Source organism: Myxocyprinus asiaticus, chromosome 25, assembly GCF_019703515.2.
Source record: "Myxocyprinus asiaticus isolate MX2 ecotype Aquarium Trade chromosome 25, UBuf_Myxa_2, whole genome shotgun sequence".
Taxonomy (NCBI): Eukaryota; Metazoa; Chordata; class Actinopteri; order Cypriniformes; family Catostomidae; genus Myxocyprinus; species Myxocyprinus asiaticus.
The window spans coordinates 44,407,664-44,429,791 of NC_059368.1; the positions used below are offsets into that span (position 1 = coordinate 44,407,664).

General features: G+C 38.8%; 1 protein-coding gene across 2 annotated transcripts in view; it reads right to left on the bottom strand.

Annotated features, from left to right (window-relative positions):
• LOC127415776 (mitotic checkpoint serine/threonine-protein kinase BUB1-like) overlaps positions 1-22,128 on the bottom strand; it is a 33,367-nt gene that overhangs the window by 9,398 nt on the left and 1,841 nt on the right. For both annotated transcript variants that reach the window (XM_051654684.1, XM_051654685.1), the window contains exons 4-21: positions 21,620-21,816; positions 20,116-20,162; positions 19,948-20,030; positions 19,800-19,840; positions 18,378-18,553; positions 14,261-14,358; positions 13,825-14,108; positions 12,447-12,493; positions 12,251-12,367; positions 11,938-12,042; positions 10,972-11,053; positions 10,814-10,889; positions 9,892-10,066; positions 9,709-9,781; positions 3,256-4,295; positions 2,508-2,657; positions 2,123-2,223; positions 1,317-1,478 (exon numbers count right to left, since the gene is read on the bottom strand). In XM_051654684.1, coding sequence (XP_051510644.1) covers positions 1,317-1,478; positions 2,123-2,223; positions 2,508-2,657; positions 3,256-4,295; positions 9,709-9,781; positions 9,892-10,066; positions 10,814-10,889; positions 10,972-11,053; positions 11,938-12,042; positions 12,251-12,367; positions 12,447-12,493; positions 13,825-14,108; positions 14,261-14,358; positions 18,378-18,553; positions 19,800-19,840; positions 19,948-20,030; positions 20,116-20,162; positions 21,620-21,816 — 3,054 coding nt within the window. The remainder of the gene's footprint in view (positions 1-1,316; positions 1,479-2,122; positions 2,224-2,507; positions 2,658-3,255; positions 4,296-9,708; positions 9,782-9,891; positions 10,067-10,813; positions 10,890-10,971; positions 11,054-11,937; positions 12,043-12,250; positions 12,368-12,446; positions 12,494-13,824; positions 14,109-14,260; positions 14,359-18,377; positions 18,554-19,799; positions 19,841-19,947; positions 20,031-20,115; positions 20,163-21,619; positions 21,817-22,128) is intronic.

Here is a 22,128-nt window from a genome sequence, read left to right on the forward strand (position 1 = left end):
TACACACACACACACACGTTTTTTTTGTTGTTAAATAAAATTCCACTGATTTCAACAAAACTCATGTGTATGGTGTTTTTGAATCACTAAAAAGACATGGTTCTTAAGAGTCATTCATTCAGGAATCAGACCACTCTTGATGCATTTCACACTATAAATTCAATAGATAGGCAGCGCTGCCGCTGAATAGCACAGCAAGAAACAGAAAAACAGGACTAAGCTTTTATACAAGGCACATAAAATATTAAAAACTCAAAAGGAAATAAATAAGACAATAACAGTTGTCATAGTGATTTTTTTCAGAAAGCTAGATTTTCATCTAGTTAGAATAATAATAATGAGGACCATATTTCAATATATTTCTTTGTGCAACTTTTTGATGTTGCTGCTATTTTTTCCATTGATATGTATATTACTAGAAATTTTAATTTAACCAATGATTCATACTTAAATAGTTTAGAAAAACAGTCAGTGTATTTTAGGATGGTGTTCTGCCCGCATCAGAAAAAATGCACATTCAAAAAAACGTTGATGGAACTAAAATTCATGACAATCATACATTTCCATTATTATTATTTTTTAAATTGAACCAGTTCTGAATTAGAACCGGCTCTCGATTCCCAACTCAACAGAATACAGATAGTAATAACTATCAATGAAATTTAACACCGTTTAAACATTTGATTGATATTAGTTAACACATTCTCTTTGGCAGCCCAAAAGTACTCTAACTAAAAAAAAAAAAACTAAATACACTGAACTAAAACTAGAAAACTCTGAGGGGAAAAAACAAACTTAAATAACAATCATATTGAAAACTAACAAAAATGTAAAAAAAAAAATCTGAAAGGACAAAAGGTGAAATATAAACTAAAATAACACTGCCATAAACAGCACAATAACACTACACTCGGCGCTCCATTCACTCCCATTCAAATCCATCCAAACGCAGGAGACCGGAAACGCAAGCTCATGCAAAGAAACATCGTATGATGCTGCGTTCCAAAGTTCAAGTTTGGTGGACTCTGAACCGCAAATCTACACGACAAGAGGACGCGTGACCAATAGAAGATCGAAACATCACACACTGACCTCTTGGCTCAATTTAAAATAAATATATTTTAAAGCTGTGTGTTTTGTTGCATGAAAGTGAGTAGACAATATATTTTAACATTTTTAATATAATATTATTTCTTATTTGTGCTCAAAGTCTAGTGTGACCATCCCTTTAGTGGCACATTAAACCCCACCTCCAGAATGAGTGCTAAACCTATAAGAGAATATTTCTCTACTCGATGCACACTGGATATTCTCACCAGTAGTGTGCCACAGTTGTGCAGCTCTCCAATGAGGACACTGCCATTGATGAAGAGGTGAGCCGAGTGTATGGTGTTGAAGAGATGCCGTACACTGGGCTGCAGGCGGCCGTTCAGCTGACTGTCGATGTAAAACTCCCAGGGGTTCGCTGGCTTCTGCACCTGTGAGCAGCAGAGGAACACAAAGAGCTGTTATTCACTCGGTTTCTACTTACACAGCAAACATACAGTTTCTAGAACTAGAAAAGCACCATGAATTAAAGGGATCTTCCGGGTTCAATACAAGTTAAGATGAATCAACAGCATTTGTGACAAAGTTGATTCGTCCCTCCTTTTCTTTAAAAAAAAAAAGCACAAATCTGTGTTCCAGTGTGACACTTACAATGGAAGTCAACGGGGCCAATCCATAATCGTTAAAATACTCACTGTTTCAATAATATAGACACAAGACATAAACAGTATGTGTGTCAACATGATTTTAGTGTGATCAAATCACTTACTAACCTTACTTACCAAGTACAAACGTTCTCCACGACAAGCCATTAAACTGAAATGTGTGTAAATTCACAGCAACAAATTGGCATAATATTTTTGCCAACAAGGGTTTATTTATTAAAGGTTATTCCCTATGCAAACTTTTCACAGAGCAGACAAATATTCATGTCAAGCTCTGTGTATAAAGTTGAGAAGCAACACCTCGCTGCCATGAGATTCTCACTACTATCTTTGAATCAGATACAAGTGATTGGAACAATATGCATTATAAAGCGCTATACAAATAAAATATTGAACTGTTTGGTCCTCACCTTCAGGAAGAGTTTTTGTGTGGTCATCAGATTGGTGGCCTGGTATACTGTGGCAAAAGCCCCCTGTCCGAGAACAAAGTCCACTCGCAGTGACTCTCCCGCTGAGGGTGAAAGATGAAGATATGAAAAAAAAAAAAAATAGCTGCATGATATGAAGTATCATTCATGTCTGATGTGGTGGTAAGCACATCAAACATCTATGAAAATTTCTTGGTTTGTGTCCCGCAGGAGAAAGAAAGTCATAAGGTTGAGTAAATGATGAGGGGATTCTCATTTTTGGGTGAACTATCCCTTTAAATATGAGCAAGAGTAGTTGTGATGCATGCCTTAACACTTTTAACGGACCATCATGTATGGAGGTTTCGGCTAGTTTAGAATGACTCACCGATCTGAACAGTCATTTTGGGAGTGATGGTGGGCAGGCGACAGCTCCAGACAGTGAGGTTGCGATGGGATGAGAGAGGAGGCTGCAGGTTCGACAGCAGAGAGACTATCAAGTCCTCATTCCAGGGATCTGACACCAGATTCACAAAGACTGCAGAAAAAATGACATGATAATGAGCGCATTACGGGACACAAGCCAAAGTTTGTGTATAGAATGCTTTAGAACAGTATCCTTAATGCACTGTAATGCATGCATTGTAGGGATGGGTAAAAATATTGATTTGCCAATGTATCACGATCTTCATTTCAACAATTTCGATATTGATTCTTAAAATCCCAAGATCGATTTTTACCCTATGCGGCAACCCTCTACAATTTCTAAAAGCTACATTCAAGCACTTTAAGCACTTCAAGGACCTTGTGTGAACTCGGTAAACAGTGTAGAAAAAGCAATAGAGAGATTATGATGTTTGAAGGGTCGTTTCATTTATGATCACATGGACAGAAAACAATGTTTCAAATTTCGAAAATATTGAGTTATGCCAAGGTTCATAATTTTTTTGTCCGCGATATATCGAAATTCGATATATCGTCCCATCCCTAGTAATGGTCCTAAAAATAGGCTTCATTTTCTTTAATAATACAAAATAAAGTTTGTAATTCTTTTACGTTTGATTTTGGGGTGAAATATGACCCGCACATGTTTACATAACTCCAACAGCTCAGGAGAGCAGTGATGTCAATAATACCTGGTCTGGATGTGTCCATGGGGCTCATAGGAACCTCCACTCCACCGACAGCCTTCCGAGCCGGACTCGGCAGAAGCGTTGTGCTTCCTACTGCAGGAAAAGAGATTTTCTTGGAGCTCTGTGGTGGGTTGGCCACATCCAGATTTGTTTCCTTCGGCCATTGAGGGCTGTCGGTGCAGAGCCAGTTCGGTCCCGATGCTGCGTCTGGACTCATGGGCACTTCCTGAGCTGGTTTAGAGGCTTGCGTTGGACTCATCAAGAGAGATTCATGAAACATCTGTGAAGCCTTCACCCCGGACCTCCGCTGCTTTAATGATTTCTTTGGAAGGAGAACTTTAACAGCCTTAGGAGCTGAGAGCACGTCTAAATCCTGCTCTGCCATTGGTTCTGGATTCGTTGCCCACAGGACGTGTTGTTCGGGTGCTTTCTCCGGACTCTGGTAGATGGTCCAGGCAGGCTTGGCGATAATGCTCCGTTCCGCTCCAGAGGTCGGACTCATCATGACATCAAGATCTGGATCTGTTGTAGGTGCAAAGCTGTCCACCTGTAACCAGTGCAGTCCAGGAGCAGGTTTTGGACTCATCAGGACATCTTGCTCACAGAGGGACCTGCTGACAACATCCTGACTCTTCAAAGGCTTCCTCCCTGACTCTCGCCTGTGAAAGGACCTCTTTGGCAGGAGAGCATCAACAACGTCTTCATGTACTAAGACATCTCTATTAGGGGCAAATACATTAGAGTGCATCGGATCTGGTTCTGGCTCTTTCTCTGGGCAGCGATAGATGCTCCAGCTGGGTCTGGTGCTTATGTTGATGGACTTCATGGATTCGTCCTCCGACCTCAGGACTGTCTGATCGGGGAAGGACAGGGCGGCCAGCGGGTCCCTGCTGCAAGTCATTTGGCTGTGCTGGGCCAGAGAAAGCCCCTGACTCTGATGAGCCAAAGACACGCCTTCACCAACAATAGTACCTTGAGCACGCATGCTGCACTCGACCACCTCTGATGCCTTCTCATCTGCTGGACTCTGCTCAATGATAGGACTGCAGGCAAATGAGAAACTGGCCAGTCAGCTACAAGAAACATTAAGTGCTTTTGCACCATCAGGCCGAATGGTTTCAAGCATGGTGAGTAATGGTCCCGGTAGCATTTCTACTTGAGCACGGTTCAGTTCGATTGCAAACCATTCCCATCCCAGAATTCTCAGCATGGTTGGCTTACACACACGGTTTCAATTGCCAATGAAGAACAGTTCATTCTAATCCTGATTTCATAGCACCACAGTGAACAAAAAGAAACCGTAACCATGCCAATGAGCCCGGATTGATACGGTTTCCTCAACAAGAACCATTCGGCCCAATGGTGAAAGAACAGACAGGAAGAGAGATAGGATTGCAACTGAAGACAATGGCTATATTTGGAATGGAAACTACATTATTATATACCATTTTTGAAAGTGTTGCAGTATGAACGATAAATTTATCAAATGGCAGTATTCCAAATTACAGTATAACACTGCATGTTTAATTCATAGTGACGGTGAGTTATCATCTTGGAAAATAATACAAATATTTAGCTTTTTTAACCCATATTTGTATAACAATCTATCAACTTTTGAAAAAGAGAGCAAGTGGGCTTCCTACACTTTTTGATCAATTCATTTCAATTATATTTCCAGGCGCTTGAATAACTGGTAAGGGTTTTTAAAAAGAGATCGCACTCACGAAAAAAAAATTTCTCTTGTGTATATTGTTTAATAATTTAATCTTTTAACTCGTGCACTGTTCGTTTTAGACTTACTATTGTTAGCAGTCAAATTTGACCGAAAATAATAAGTGTTTTTTATTTAATAAAATGTTATAACACTAACTTCAGTAAAAACATTTGCTATTTATCTTATTTACCTTTAAAACTTTTCATTTACACCATTCATTTGCATAAGCAAATAAGCAAATTTCTGTTCATTTTAACTACAGTAGAAACCTATACTTCTATAGGTTGAAGCATGAAGAAAATATGAGTGTGTGTCATGTATTGGGGCAGACTGCTGTCCCAATACATGACACATGTAACTAAAAGAATGTTCATTAAAGTGTACTGGAACTAATATCAGCCCAGCACTGGGCAACGGTGACACAAAATGAACATCATAATTCTGCTCAGCTGAAAATACAGAATTATGTTAGACATATGCTTTCACATGATTACATACATTATAAATATTCTAAATTCATATTTTATTTGTATAAAATAATTAATATTTAATTTTTCTGATAACATCCAAAATATTCTACTGTAGGCTCTAAAATTCAGAGAAATCACATTTGAATAAAAAGTCCACTCTCCACGATGTGTATCGTTACATGAACCGCGATATATCGTCCCATGATAAACCATTACATCCCTAGTCTCACCCCTTCATTTCTGTCTGTGCATATTCTGTATTGTGGCTGAATTATTGCTCTGTGTTATAGTCTCGCCCATTCAATTCCTATGGTCAGTCAAATTTGACCGCAAACAACATAAGTGTCGCTTTAATTTGTCACACAGCCCAAACTCATAATTCAGTCCAAATTTGTTTTGTGTGTGTTCAGATGGCAAATGTAGCAAAAGTAACCAAGCCTCGAGTCACTCAGATGAAGTGTACAATTTTTATTAAAGAAACAAAACTGATTTCGGTAAAATGAACGAACTGTGCACAAGGTTTAAAGCAGAGCATAACCAGAAAATGTTATATGCACTAGGGTTGCCATGGTGTATGGCGTTACCGGTTTTACTCGGTCCAAGGGACAACAGCGGTGTGAAATTTTATACCGGATAAAAGGAAGAAACATTATGAATGGAACTTCCAATATCAATAAAATAGCCTAACGAATCGAATAGCCTTAAATAAAGAATAGTTGTCTAATGAAGAGTTTGCGACCCATGATAAATGATCCTAAATAACACATGGAAAGCCAGACGTTCTTTACCGACGTATCAAATTACACAGGCAGAAAAGCGCACTGACAGAAGACTTTCAATTGCAGGTAGTGAATATAAAATGCATGGTGGGTAACTGTAAGATGTAGCTCAGAAGATAGCTCAGTGGTAAAATACACTGGCTACCACCCCTGGAGTTCGCTAGCTCGCTAGTTCGAATCCCAGGGCGTGCTGAGTGACTCCAGCCAGGTCTCCTAAGCAACCAAATTGGCCCAGTTGCTAGGGAGGGTAGAGTCACATGGGGTAAACTCCTCGTGGTCGCTATAATGTGGTTCGTTCTCGGTGGGGTGCGTGGTGAGTCGAGCGTGGTTGCCGCGGTGGATGGCGTGAAGCCTCCACACACGCTGTCTCCGTGGCAACGCGCTCAACAAGCCACGTGATAAGATGCGCGGGTTGACGTCTCAGACGTGGAGGCAACTGGGATTCGTCCTCCGCCATCCGGACTGAAGCGAATCACTATGCAACCACGAGGACTTAAAAGAACATTGGGAATTGGGCATTCCAAATTGGGAGAGAAAAAAAAAAAAAAAAAACAGATGACAGAAAGCCGTCTATGTGCATGTCTGATGCGATGTTTGTTTGGAGGCGTACAGTCTCGTGGAACACGCGAATGTAAAGGGTTCTCATTCTTTCTTTGTTTCAGTCTTCTGAAATTTTTTTTTGCAAGAATAGTATCGTCTATGAGTGCTGCAAATGACCACAGACATCTCAGCTCAGGAAGTGCTTTGATTTCAGTTCACTTTATTTCCACAGAGCAGTTCATTGTGAACACAACTCTGCAAGGTCACTTTATATATAGCTATACATCTGTGATCAAAACAAAGTAATACAAAAACACGTTCACCTCAAACCATGATTTATATTTCAGTGATTATCATCATCATTATAATTATTATTTATACATTTATAATTGTTTTTAGACCTTAATTTGTATTAGTAATTTTCTGCCTGTTGTCATAGATGGATACTTGTGTGACGGTTAATGGAAAGGTGGTTATATATGACTTTTTTTTTTTTTTTACCACTTCCTTAATTTAATTGCTTTTTCGTTTTGTTTGGAGTGCAGTTTCAATATAGAAATATCTGGTTTAAGTTTTCAGATTTTAAATAAATGAATTTAATTTTCAATGCAAAATAACTAAAAGCAAGTATAGCCGGGGGGTTGATGATGAAATTGGATATTGTGATATATATATATATATATGTATATAAAAATATTGTGAACATATTTCTTGCATATCGCCCAGCCCTAGGAGGGAACAAAACAAATGTATTCACACACATTCAAAGTCATTACCCTCACAAAGCAGCTAAATTTGGTCCTGGGATGAAAGGTAATAAAACACCAAAATTAAACCCGCAACAACCCACAATAAGTAATGTATTTGCCCGGACAACGAAACACCTGACCGGTCACCCATGATGGAGAGAATACACGGATGAAGTAGGTTCATTGCCAAAGAAATGTTGCCCTTCACAACTGTTGAAAAGCCATCTTTCAAAAAGTTGAACAACAAACATTTTAATTGCAATTCATTTTTTTCAGTTTCACTTGAATTTTTAGATAAAATAAATAAAAAATAAAGTTTGAAATCAAGCTGCCTTGCATTATTGTGTAGGCTATTGCTTAACGAAAATTACCCCATAGTACCATTTAGCATCCAACCAGCGGTAATACCAGTGTTAGTCAGTTTAAACGTGAACACCGCACCGGTGTGAAAATTATGATAGTGGCAAGTCTAATATGCACTATAGAAATTTCCATGACTTAAGATTTAACTACATTCCAAGACTTTTCCGGACCTGGAAATTAATGTTTTAAAAGTCCCTGATATTGATGACTGTGGAAACCCTGTAGGTCATTCTCATTTGGTGCATACTGCAAAAATAGCATGGTAGTACGCCATTCTCAACATAATCCACTATATTACTATCATACCTGCAAAGGGGGGAGCATACAAATGTCATTTTTTGTGACATGCATCTATCAACATATGTTTTTCTATGTTATTCTATTATATTTAAAAACATATTTTAAGTGTACCATTATTGTATTTTTGTTTTTTTTTGGCAAAACACCGAAGCATTCAACTTTGGTCACTTTGAGATAAGCAATTTTTTATTATTATTATTTTCTTGAGTATGTATAGCATTTATGTAACAATTGGCTAAAGCACGTCTAAAAGTGGCTATTTAGACTAGTGTCAGAAATTAACTTTTCTATTGAGGGGTAACATCTGCCCCCTGGAGTTGTTTTTAGGGGCATTTTTCACCATTATGAGGGAATTGATAGGACATATTTTTTTCTAACCATACAAAATATGACAATATGATGTCATTGTGTTACATCAATATTTCAACTTAATCAATTCCTTAAAAAACATGTTCAAGCTGCATAATCAGATAAGCGGTTACCTATAAATTTAAATGAACATCAAATAAGCCCTTGTTAATTTCTGACCCTGGTTCAGACCAAACACGCAGTGGCTGATTTAGGCATGGGCGAAATGGGCGTGCGACGCGGCATCTTTTGGGGGGGGGGGGGGCGATAAATGAGCCATCCCATTTACAATCACCTCCCCTTACAACATTTTAAAGTCATGTTCTGTATCAACGAATTCTGTGGAGTATTTAGAGACAAATACAGTTAGTAAATCTGTTTTGCACCAAACACTGCAACAGTACCTTCCCCCTGGTTTGGATACGCGATTATTAGAGCTTGCTGCTCGTCGCCCTTCAGAGATGCGTCTATCAAACACCGAGGTGGTGGTATGCACGCGTCCAGCTATGCATGTGCTGCTCTTATCATGGAAGCAATCGGCCGAAAAAAGTGCTTGAATTTAGCTTTTAGAAATTGTAGAGGGTTGCCGCATAGGGTAAAAGATCGATCTTGGAATTTTAAGAATCAATATCGAAATGCTGAAATTTACCAAATCGTTCACATGCATGTATAGGCTACTTCACCGACACCCCCAACACAACCCCCCAAAAAAGAGAAAAACCTCATCGGATCTGCGCGAATCACGCAAATGACCTATTTTGGATTCAAAACAGCGAATTTCACCAAAAGGCGACTAGTTTGCAGGTATGATTATAAAATGCTGTCATTTTATTTTATTTATTTTTCCCCCCGAATATGTACAATATGTGAGCCATGTATTTTTATGCTTATTAGAGTATCAAGTCACTTGCTTAGCAACATGCACGTCTGACTCATTTAACAGTGGCATCCTTCGTGTGTTTCATGTGAGGAACACCATTTATATGACAGATTGTTCCAAATCAGTCACTTCTGAGGTTCCATTCCAGTTATGATACTGCCTATGTAGACATTGAGGCAAGTTTTGGAAAAGAAATTGGTCTATTCTGATCAGTTTATGTATTTAACAGTTAATCCTTTATTCGAGGATTGAATCTGCTTGAATGGGTCATAACGCTCCAGAATAAAGATGATGTGTTTCATAAGGACAGTACCTGAGTTTAGTCGGCTGCCGCATGAATGGATTTTCCTCAGGACAGCCAACAGCTCTGAGTGGCATGTTTTCCTCTGGTAGAGAACAATCATTAATAAGACATCCCTGAATACTGCTTGATAAACAGTACTGGACTCTTGATTAAAGGCTCAATACTGATTCACGCTTTCATGTAGTTGAATACCTGACTCCTGCTCCATATCCCATGAGTGAGGAGCGTGAGGGTGGAGCGGTGTGGACACCAGATGAGCGGACAGGGTGAAATCATATGTGTGGTTGGGACACGGGCCCACTGAGACGTTACGAGCGCCCCATACGGTACTCTCATCTGCTATAGACTCAGTGCTGACTGGAGTGTCCTGATAAACAGATATAGTACAACAACAGCGAAAGGCAACGTCAACAAAGAGACCATCAGTTTACTCATTTATTGTTTAGTTTCTTAATGAAGGCCTAGATATTGATGAACATTAAAGGGCTCATACATGCATTTATTTTTATAATTTCATTTCTTAACCCAAGGTTTAGTTATTTTGCGCAGTCCATAACATTTTTAACCAATTGGAAAATAAGCATTTACCACCCTTTAACTGATCTATAGAATTAAATATTTTTTTTTTTTTTTGCTGCTGTGCCTTAAAGTTGATATGAAATCAGAATTGACACCATTTATTTTCTTAATGCAAGTTACTTGTTATGGTGAACGAGTCATCCATGCATATTTGCTACTTTGTTTTTTTTTTTTTTTAAAGGGTACGAGCATTGAAAATCACTTGAAATGTACTTAATTGGATAGTAAAATGTCACTGGATTTGAAGTGCACATTAATCATGGTTATCTCAAATAATCATTAAATAATCACGACAGGCCTAGTCATTTTTTATCAAAACTCGTTTCACAGCAAGTCGTTTTTGCATCTTAGTTTCAATAAATGCTCTTTTCAGACTCGGGAGGATGTATTAAGTTCTAAAGGTTGCAGTAAGTTTACATAATACATCAAGTTCTTATAAATCGAAAGAGTTAAATGTAATTTCTCATGATATTACAGTTTCACTGCCATATGTATTGATAAATGCAGTTTTGTCCTGCTGGCCTACAGTCCTCACATTGGCTTTGGATACTGGGATTTCTGTCAGCACTCGGCTCACGGCTGGTTTGGTTCTTTTCACTGCCGCATCAGAACTGCAGGACAACACAGACAGAAGACAGTCAGAATGAGACAGACAGCATATATGTGACAGAATGGATGAAGGCCTGATCGTACCCTCCATTCTCCTGCTCATCTTTGTCCTGGAAAATCTTGAATGGAGTCGTGCTGGGTGGTTTAACACACAAGGGGGCACTACCTTAAAAACACAAGATGACAGAATCAGAATGTGTTCTAACCGGGTGCACCACAACAAGCCGCAATCTCGAAATGCATTTAAGTGCTTTTTTTTATGGTAAATCTACACTTTCACTTTTCACTTAAACTATCAAAACTAGAACAAATTATTTAACAGAGTGAAAATATACTGATAAACAGCATCAGTTAACAAAATATTTTGCTTTAAAGACGACGACACCTCTGGCAAAGTCCCTTTAAAGCGAATCAGTGAATCACTTACGTGAGCTAGTTCATTTACATGAACCATCCAAACAAACTGACTCACTAAAATTAAGAGTTCCCAACACATATAAGTGACACATTTATTTTAAGCGGTTTAATTACATGAACTGTCTGAAAGAGTCGATTCACTTAAATGATTCTTTTTTCCCAGTTCTACATGACAGAGAGAGGACGGTTCAGGTGAGTGTGTTTGATTACTCCCTCAGCTCCATTGCGGCGTTCACAATATAATGTGACACATGAAGTGTTTTGTGACGCTACAAAGCTGCTCGCTGGAAAATGTAGCTTGTTGCACTTCTGTCAAAATATCTGAACTACTGTCACGCTACTGAAAAATGTCATAAAGTTAGTAGTCGCTACCAACTCCTTGGTTACTGTGATTTTACAAACACAATAAACAGACAACAAATCTTTCTATTGTGTTGTCCTCAATGGTTGCACACAAAAACAAAACAATGCAACTAGTGTAGGCTGATTCACAAACAAATAACTTATTTTAATAAATTGGTGAAAAAGTCTCCCAAATCAGTCTTGAACTCACAAGTTATCTATGTTAAATGGTCAAAGGACTCACTCACTGAAAGCATCATTAGGGCACCGAGTGATGACTTTAGGACGTACCAGTGATTCTGCAGCTCTTCTCAAAGCTGTCCTCAGGCTGGATGAGGCTGTTGAACATGGTCTCCTGGAGGAGCGTGGGCGCCTGAAACATGTCCATGATCACACCTACATGAACAGACACAGATTAGAAAATCAAAAAACACACACACCAGTAGCACCACACAAACTAACATATAATAAAACAATATGTGACCTAATCTACAGATCAAAATATCATATCAAGTGTTTGCAAGCAAATTATGACAAATGACAATCTCCAAAGTGACCTCTGGCCTTAAATCAGGTGTGTGCGTTTGTGTGTGTGTATTCTTACCCAAAGCCTCTCGTGTGTTGACAGTGGGGGAAGGTTGAACACGAGATGGTGTGGCGTGAATGAAACCCAGCGATGTGTTTGGAGTAACGTGAGAGTGACTGAAACCTCCACATGATGCTGAGAGAGAGAGAGAGAGAGCGCGAGTGCACATACAGCAGCTGTACAGGAAGTGATGTACACGAGGAGGAATACTCACTGTCTGCTGTTCCGTCTCCATCTGCCTCGCCCGGTTTAAATACATCACTAAGGACAGAGAAAGACACATTAAAGCTCACAAAAATTAATGCATCCAAGAAAACAAAGTGGTTTACTCACCCTCATGTTGTTCCAAACCACGTATGACCTTTTACTAGAATGTTAGCATTAGCCATTCACTTTCATTATACTATGGAAAACAATAGATCCAATAAAGGTCAGTGGTGACTAAGCCTAGCGTACGACTGAACATCTACTTTTGGGCTCCAGAAAAAAAAAAAAAAAAAAGAAAGTTATACTGTTTGGAAGAACGTCAGGTTGAGTAAATGAATACAGAATGCTCATTTTTAGGTGAACTACCCCTTTAATCGTGTTTTGAGATTAGGTGATATTTAATTTGTGTTTAACTTTGATGATATTTAAATTCCAACATTCAATGACTAACAATGGCTTTACTTTTGTGAACTGAATAAACCTGAATTTGATTTATTTATACATTTGCCATTAAGAAGGTCTTTCTCCAACAACAGATAAACTGGACTGTAGATCTGGAGATATGAGCCCTGTGATTCCTTCACCATGTTAAATCTATGGGGTGTTTCCTCCAAGTTTTCGCCTGCCAGGCGAACATCATATGCCCAATTGCTTATAAAAGTCATATCACACGTCTCCTCAATAAACTGGTCGATTTGGGGGCCTGGGTAGCTCAGCGAGTAAAGACGCTGACTACCACCCCTGGAGTCGCAAGTTCGAATCCAGGTGTGCTGAGTGACTCCAGCCAGGTCTCCTGGGCAGGCAAATTGGCCCGGTTGCTAGGGAGGGTAGAGTCACATGGGATAACCTCCTAGTGGTCGCTATAATGTGGTTCTCGCTCTCGGTGGGGCACGTGGTGAGTTGTGCGTGGATGCCACGGAGAATAGCGTGAAGCCTCCACACGCACTATGTCTCCGCGGTAACACGCTCAACAAGCCACGTGATAAGATGCGCAGGCTGGCGTTCTTAGATGTGGAGGCAACTGAGATTCGTCCTCCGCCACCCGGATTGAGGCGAGTCACTACGCCACCACGAGGACTTAGAATTGGGCATTCCAAATTGAGGAGGAATAAATAAATAAATAAACCGGTCGATTTGACACCTCATTCACTGGTGTACGACAAACAGTGCATGCGAGTTAAATGCCAAAATTTGTAAGGGAGAAGAAACTCCAAGCAAAGGTCAGAACAACTAAAGCAAGCACAACTAATAAAATAAAACTGATTATTTTACATCTATGCTTAGAGTATCGTATCGTTCCTCTCACATCACTTGTATAAACCTGCCAGCTCACTAGGTTTTGGAAAAGACCCACGGAGTTTGACATGGATGTGTTTGATACTCACTGATCTCCTCTGCTCTCCGGGACAGCACAGTGGCTGCTCTGCATCAGGGACGTGCTGGCATTGCTGTGTGATACAGGATCAGGCAGGCTCTCTCTAAAGCCACTGACACATTCGGCCCAGGAGCCATGATCTGCGCCGCTTGCTTCTGGCACGTGTCTGGAGGACAGAGCGCTGTCTGATTTCACCTCATGTCCTGTGCGGAGCTGCAGTCCTGTATGAGGCTGGTACATTGCTGCTGGCTCCGGGGCTTCAACCGTGCGCAGTGCAGCTCTCTGGATGTGACTCTACAGGAAAACAGTTATAATGTTTGTTTTCATAATCTTCCATCAAAATGTAATGCACTTCTCTTCTCGGCTGCTGATGTAAGCAAGGCTGCAAGCAGACTTCAGCACTGGTGTGAGAACACTTAGTCAGGACAGGTTTAGGGAGTCTGTACCTCTGGCTGTAGAGTCACATTCTTCTCCAGATCATCCAAGAGCTGCTTCATCTTCCTTACCTCCTCCTCATCCTCCCACAGTCTACGATGCTCCTCCGCTGATCAAACAACAGTCGTTACAGCACACGTGTTACTAAAACATGTCAAATTCCCATGATGCAACGATATCAGCTAATCTTGAAGATAAGAGACACTAGCAGAGAAACTGGTACCAGAAGAAATTAAACCAGAATAACATTGTGCTTGTGACAACTACATAAAAGCATATAGGATGATTAAAACAGAAATGCAAAATATCCATATAAATGCAACAAGAAAAGTAATTAAAAGAAACAAATGAAATGAATATGGTGAATAGGTTAAAATGATATACAAGAATATACACCGAATAGAACACAACACAATGTCTTTGCTGTCTAAAAGCAAGGCCAAATTACTAATGCTCACACTTCTAATCTCTTGGCATGAGCGCTCCTCAGATAAGACACACACACACACAGGTGGCTTTACAAACCAATTATCCAAGAATCACAAATAATGAGAGGAGTGAAAATATTAAAAAAAGGAGTATTTTGTAATCCTTAAAATGACCTCACATGTGCAATGCTCTACATCTCACAACAGAACTTAAAAAGGACAGGGAGAGCTGACTATCACCCCTGGAGTCACAAGTTCGAATCCAGGGCATGCTGAGTGACTCCAACCAGGTTTCCTAAGCAACCAAACTGGCCCGGTTGCTAGGGAAGGTAGAGTCACATGGGGTAACCTCCTCGTGGTCACTATAATGTGGTTCTCGCTCTCTGTGGGGCACGTGGCGAGTTGTGCGTGGATGCTGCGGAGAATAGCGTGAAGCCTCCACACGCACTATGTCTCCGCGGTAACGCACTCAACAAGCCACGTGATAAGATGCGCGGATTGACGGTCTCAGATGCGGAGGCAACTGAGATTCGTCCTCCGCCACCCCGATTGAGGAGTCACTACGCCACCACGAGGACTTAGAGCGCATTGGGAATTGGGCATTCCAAATTGAAAAAACAACAACAAAAAAAAGGACCGGGACAGAATTAATTTTCTGAAATAGTTTTAGATTCCCTCACAATTATTTTAAATACAAAATAACCATTACCACAAAATGCACCCTGGTTTTACTACAGTAACCATATATTAACCATGATATAGGTGGTAAACCATAACAATAATTCAGAAAAAAAGAAAATTATGGTCATAAATAGGGCTGTCACGATTATAAAATTTGACTGACGATTAAATAATTAACAAACAATTGCCATTATGATGACTAATTGTCCTGCTTCTTAGAAGGAATATTCTGGGTTCAACAGTTGAGCTCAATCGACAGCATTTGTTACATAATGTTGATTACCACAAATAAATGTAGACTCGTCCCTCCTTTTCTTAATAAAAGGCAAAAATCTGTGTTACAGTGAGACACTTACAATGGAAGTCAATGGGGTCAATTTTTTTAGGGTTTAAAAGGCAGAAATATGAAGATTATAATTTTATAAAAGCACTTACATTAATTCCTCTGTTAAAATTCGTGTTTTATATAAGCTGTAAACTTTTAGGGTTCATTTTAGGGTTAGTTGACATTATATCATCAGGGCAACGAAGTTGTAAAATTGGCTCTAACTTTACACAGATGCGGTTAGTAAGTGATTTTATCACACTAAAATCATGTTATGTCTTGTCTATACTTTTGAAGCAGTGAGTATTTTAACATTTACAGATTGACTCCATTGACTTCCATTGTAAGTGTCTCACTGGAACACAGATTTGTGCTTTTTTTTTTTTTTACCTTTATGTTATGTTACGGCCACTCTCACTCTCACACACACTCTCACATGTTGGTGCAGCTATCATTATGAGGACTCTCCATAGACATGATGATTTTTGTACTGTATGAACTATAGATTCTATCACCTATCCCTAACCCTACCCCTAAACCTAACCCTCACAAAAAACTTTGCATTTTTACACTTTCAAAAAACATCATTTAATATGCCATTTCACACACTCACTCACACACACACACACGTTGGTGCAGCTATCATTATGAGGACTCTCCATAGACATAATGATTTTTGTACTGTATGAACTAGATTCTATCACCTATCCCTAACCCTACCCCTAAACCTAACCCTCACAAAAAACTTTTTGCATTTTTACACTTTCAAAAAAACATCATTTAATATGCCATTTCACACACACACACTTTTGTTAAGGTGCGCTTATAACACATGCATGTTAAGAAGTCATTTATACATATTTAAATTGGCATCATCTAATAAAATAGGGATATGATTTCCTTTAAGGCTTTAAAAACTTGGAAAATATTGCACAGGGGTAGAATGACATGAAAAACTATATTTTAACACTCAATATAATCCAAATACCTAAATATAATTGCTATTCAGGTTGGTTGGGTTCTAAAAAAAAATTCTATTATACTATATTATATATTAGGGTTGCTCCGATACGAAGATTTTGGCTTCGGTACGATACAAGCTCTGGTACCTCGGTATCGATACTAAATCGATAATTAGGCAAATTTTTGATGAAATTACACAGAAAATGACGATTAAAAGAACTGCATAAAGTCTTACAGATTCTGTGTTTTCCATTTAAGATTTTCTGGATTCAGTATTAAATGTTTTATGATTAATACATGTAGCTTTAATCAAATGAAAATATAATTTTTAACACACACACACACACACATATATATATTTATTTATTTATTTATTTTTTTGCTGCACAACAGAGCTTTACAGTATTGATGAAAACATTAATGAAAAAACCTGATTACCTCAGACACACGGCTGCTATGGCTGAATCACAACATGTTGATATTGAGTACACTTTTGTGAAATTGCTTACAGATGATAAGAATCATAATACAACCATTTAATATTATACTACTGTTAGTATTATTACTACTTTTTGAATATTACATTTTTATACACTAGTTACATTTTTCTGTCTTCAATTTTCAGGCATAAATAGAGCTTTCATTTTAGTCTTTTATTTTGACAGACGTTTGAGTTCTTTTTTTTTTTTTTTATGACGGGTTAATTGAATCAAGCTTCCCATTAATGCTGTTATACTTCCGTCACCACTCGCGAGCTAAAATCTCCGAGCTGCACCGGAGAAGGAGATTTGAGTGTTAACAACCTTTTAAACACTAAAAACAGTGCATGAAAATCAAGCACCAGTAGTGTGTTACGTTTGTGTGTCCGCGCATGCGTGCGTGTGTCTGTGTGTGTGTGTGTGAAGTATATAGAGCAGAGCGGCACCTCTCGTTCATTCTGTAGCACGCAGCGAATGGGTCACGATATTTCGTTAGTACCGATATACCGCGCAACCCTATTATATATGCAATAGTAAAAAAAAAAACTGGCCTTAACTCTTCACTTTCACACGTTATTTTATGGCTGTCCGATAAAACCTTCGAGCACTTATTTCACACGAAGACCTTGAGATTCTGTGTGCATTTGACAATCATCTCAATAGAAACTGTATAAGCAGGCGTCATCTCCTCTGTGTCACTGCGTGTATGAAACCACAACGACCAAGAACATTTGCCTTTAAACGATCATTAAATTAAAGTGAAAAAGATTTTGGCGGAGATGGTACGTGCATCAGAGCGCTTCAGAAGCAGATAATCTTCAGGAGCTGCTCTGAGTGCGGTCCTCAGAATTCAATTGAAACGCACAAACTCGCTGTTTGTGGGATTTATACAGTATATTTGCTTAAAATTCTCTTATTTGGACGGTAAAATGTGATTGGATTTGAAATGCACAATAAACCGCAGTTAGATCAAATCATCACGATCAGGCAATTATGTAATAATCACAACAGGCCTAATCAATGATTTTAGTTGAACTTTAGTGATTCTATAGTAAAACTGTAGGAACCATATGTTTTTTGGCAGAAAACATCTTCTAAGGGGCTCTGTAGTCTCACATTCTTTTATAATATCATTTTCCTCACACTGTCCGTCTACGTCTAACGATCCATCCATCCATCTGCGAGCTGATGCCATGTAAAGTGAGTATGTCAGAGAATGGTGATCAGTGTGTATCGTGGGATGTTTGCTCACCCAGTCTGCGCTGTTCCTCCTGCTGTTTACATTTAGCAAAGTAGCGTGTGGCTCGGAGCTCTTCAAAAGACAGCTCTGATCCGTCACACTTCAGCTCATCCACACAGTACATGGACACACACTGCACCGCATTACTGCTGCTCGTCCGGCTCGGGTTATTCTCTGATCGAGAGATTCTGACCACAGAGGAAACACTTACCAACACTACTATATTCACCTAAGTTGAAAACTTGACTTCTAAACCACTGACTCACTGAACTGGTGCTGCAGAACTCAGATTTTACATTGGATATCAAGCAGCGACTCAACAGGATACCAAAAATGCTCATTTATTGTCCAGAAGTACACAAAAAATGCCCTTAACTCAAACAATTTCAATTCAAACAAAATATTGGGTTCACGACACAAAAAAGAGATGCAAGTCTTTTCTGATAGGGTTGTGGACAGCTTGGAATGAACAATGTGAAATGCAAATTTTGGACACTTTTACCACTGTGGACTTCTTAAAAGAAAGTCTCGTTAAAATATTTTTCACACTCTCACTATGTTTTTTTGTCTGCTAACATTGTATGTACATGCATCACAGGAGATTTGTCATTTTGTTTCCTGAGAGTCATACATAAAATGACGCTGATGGAAATTACATTTTTGGTGTGGTGGACATGACGCTGCAACTCTTGGAGTCATGTCGGTTTGTGTTATTGATTTTACTTTTGAACATCTAATAATTAGTATTTTTATAATGTATTTTCATAGTTTAATATTGAAATTCTGGGTATTGGATAAGACTAAATCAGTAAAACAAAGGCATTTGAAATATACCAAAAATAAACGAAGGCCTGGTAACAAGTTTTCAAATTGAGTTTTAATGAGATCTTCATATAACAAAAAGGAAAAAGTTGAAAAATTAACCCCTGGAACATGAAAGTGCCCGAAGTTGAAGAAACAGTAAAATGTGAAATGCAACAAATCATCTAATCGTGCACAGTTAGGACAGCACAATAAATAGGCTTATCAACTTTACAAAGGGAAAAGAAAAAGCTTCCCTTATCATTTGGTGTTGATGTTAAAGGGTGAGCGTCTAATCAAACTCTACGGTTTATTGCTGTAAATTCATGTCTCTTGGTACTACAGCTTATTGTAATAACATTTAAAATAATGTCACTTTTCCCATCTGCCTATGTCATGTTAAATCAATAAATACATTTCAATGTTTGATTTTAATGATGTTTTTGTTACTTCTGTGTGATACGCAATTTTGGTACTTTGTTGGGTCACCACTTGATGGCTTGACTTGGTTGTAAAATCTGATCCTGAAGCAAACCATTTGAGAAGCACTAGTCTAAACCATAGCGACTGCTCAAAACAAACATGTGACACGTCCTTATCAGAGAACATAAAGCGATGATAATAAACACTTACATGTGCACTGTTCTAGGAGCAGGAGAGGGCTCTTCTGGCTCCTGCGACACAGATTTGTTGTATTTAACTTTAATGTGTATGAATTAGAATCCTCATCAAGAGTAAAGTGAAACACAGAGAGCGAGCGTGAATCGGAGCATGGTTTTACCTTGCATTGCGGTTGAACAGCATCTCTCTGTCTGGGATTCTGATTGACAAGTTGTGAGTTCTGAAGTGGCTGCCGTACATTATCTGTGTGATTCAAGAGATGGCAATGTACTCATTAATGTCCCGAGTAACAGCCACAGTAAAATGAAAGATGCGCCACAAGCTTTACCTGGTTGTGCTGTCTCAGTATTTGCAGATATTCTCCCCTGAAAGAGCCTGAAAACACATCACAATTCAACAAGACAATTAGAGGGAAATGGAGTCAGTAGATATTTCAAGGTAAATGCATTTGAGGATTCTTTGTAACTCAACAAGACAATGAAGTTGGTAAGAATTTGCAACGTCTGCTTATCGACTCCACAAGCACAGCAAAAGCAGTGACATCTCTGCATGAAATTCTTCTACCTGAACTCCTTAATTAATAAATGTGCAATCTAAATGAATTTTCCATAAAGAAAAAAAACGTTCAATATTTTATTTCTAGGGATAAACCAATATGAAGATTTTTAGCTGATACTGATACTTGGCCACTAACATTATTTTGTCATCAGATCACTGTTTTACTTAAGAATTATGCTTTAAAAATGTAAAAAGAGGTACAAATGCTTTTTTTACTGTTCTAACAATAAGTATTTTCCATTGAACGTGGCCAAAATTTTAAAAAGAGAGCCACAATAAAATATAAATAGAAGATAAACATATTTAAAAAGACATTGACTAAATATTATCCGATGATAACGGATAAAAAGAATAAAATAAAAAAAAGGTTATTTGGTACTTCTAAAGCACTGCACTTCTGTTTTTGGAGTTCAAAACAACAGAACTCATTTTACATGAATGTACTGCACACGATAGAACATTAATCATTCGTATTACACATATGTTGGGCAATTCCACGGAAATGTCAACCACATCATGGAAAAATTAAATTTAACCAAAGAAACAAACCCCCTTTTAAATTCTGTATTATATTGGTATAATGGATAAACCAATCCAGACCGGTAGAGGGCGCCGCATGCTCACACAGCGCTGAATGCAGACTAGATTTTGAAACATAGCCTTTTAAGGTTTAGTAATGGCGCAAGGCCATATTGCGATTTCAGTCTTAATTCTCTCAATTATGCAGCATTAATGGATATTATACCGATCTCTCAGAAGTCAAAGTCTGCTGGTTTTAAAGCGTTTTGGATGGTTTGCCTTTATCATGTATAGCCAAGTGACGCTTTCACAACTGTCACATCCGTTTATGGCGGTTTTTCCACATTAACGTGAGAACGAGAAAGAATACAAATTAAATATTAAATGTGTTTAGGAGTGCCAACCCTTCAACCAGGCATGTGGCATGACTTTTGGGAAAACAAAGTGCCTGAAGTTGAAGAAATACACATATAAGTTGAGCCCCTCCTTCAGTGTAAATCTATGGAATTTCTTATTGTCCACCAGGTGAAACTTTGAAAAGTAATAGCACACCTCTTCAAAAGCCACACAACTTGTGGAGTCCTTCATGTCTGTAGCACCTTCATGTCTGTGTTTTGATAGTTAGGGGTTTATTCATATCTCTCAACCAAAGTATGAGCAATAGTGATGGTGATGGTGATGCTTGCCTTAGCCAGCACCACAAACCAGCTAAAAGAAAACTCATGAGCTTGTTGAGTGATGTGGCGTTCACTCACTTGTACTGTTGAAGCACAATGTCCTGTGGCTGGGCCGCGTTCTCTAGAGCTCTCTGGTACACGGTCTCAGTCTGCGCGAGCAGACCTTTCTTCTCAAACTGATGGGCCCAGTCAATATACAGCACTGCTGTTTGCGTCCCAACGCCCTGGCCATGCAGATGACTGTACACCTCAATCGGGTCACTGTAGAAACTCGCCTGGAGGGAGTGGTTAAGGTGGGCGAGTACACCCAAAACAAAAACTCTTTCATTATTTAATTGGCAAAGAGACACATTTTAAAAAACCTTTATCCAGCTCTTTTCCATACAGAGACAGAATGGAGAAGAAGATTTGAGAGCTAGAGTGGAGGAGAAGATTTTCACAGAATGACAATTTGAATTTGGGTCTGTTCATCAAACTACGCAATCGTACAACTTGGAATAAAGTCTCAAGAGTCAAATGGACTTTTTACTTTTATGGTGTTGTTTTTTGTCCTCTTTCGACCTTGAAAGACACTATGGGTTGTCATT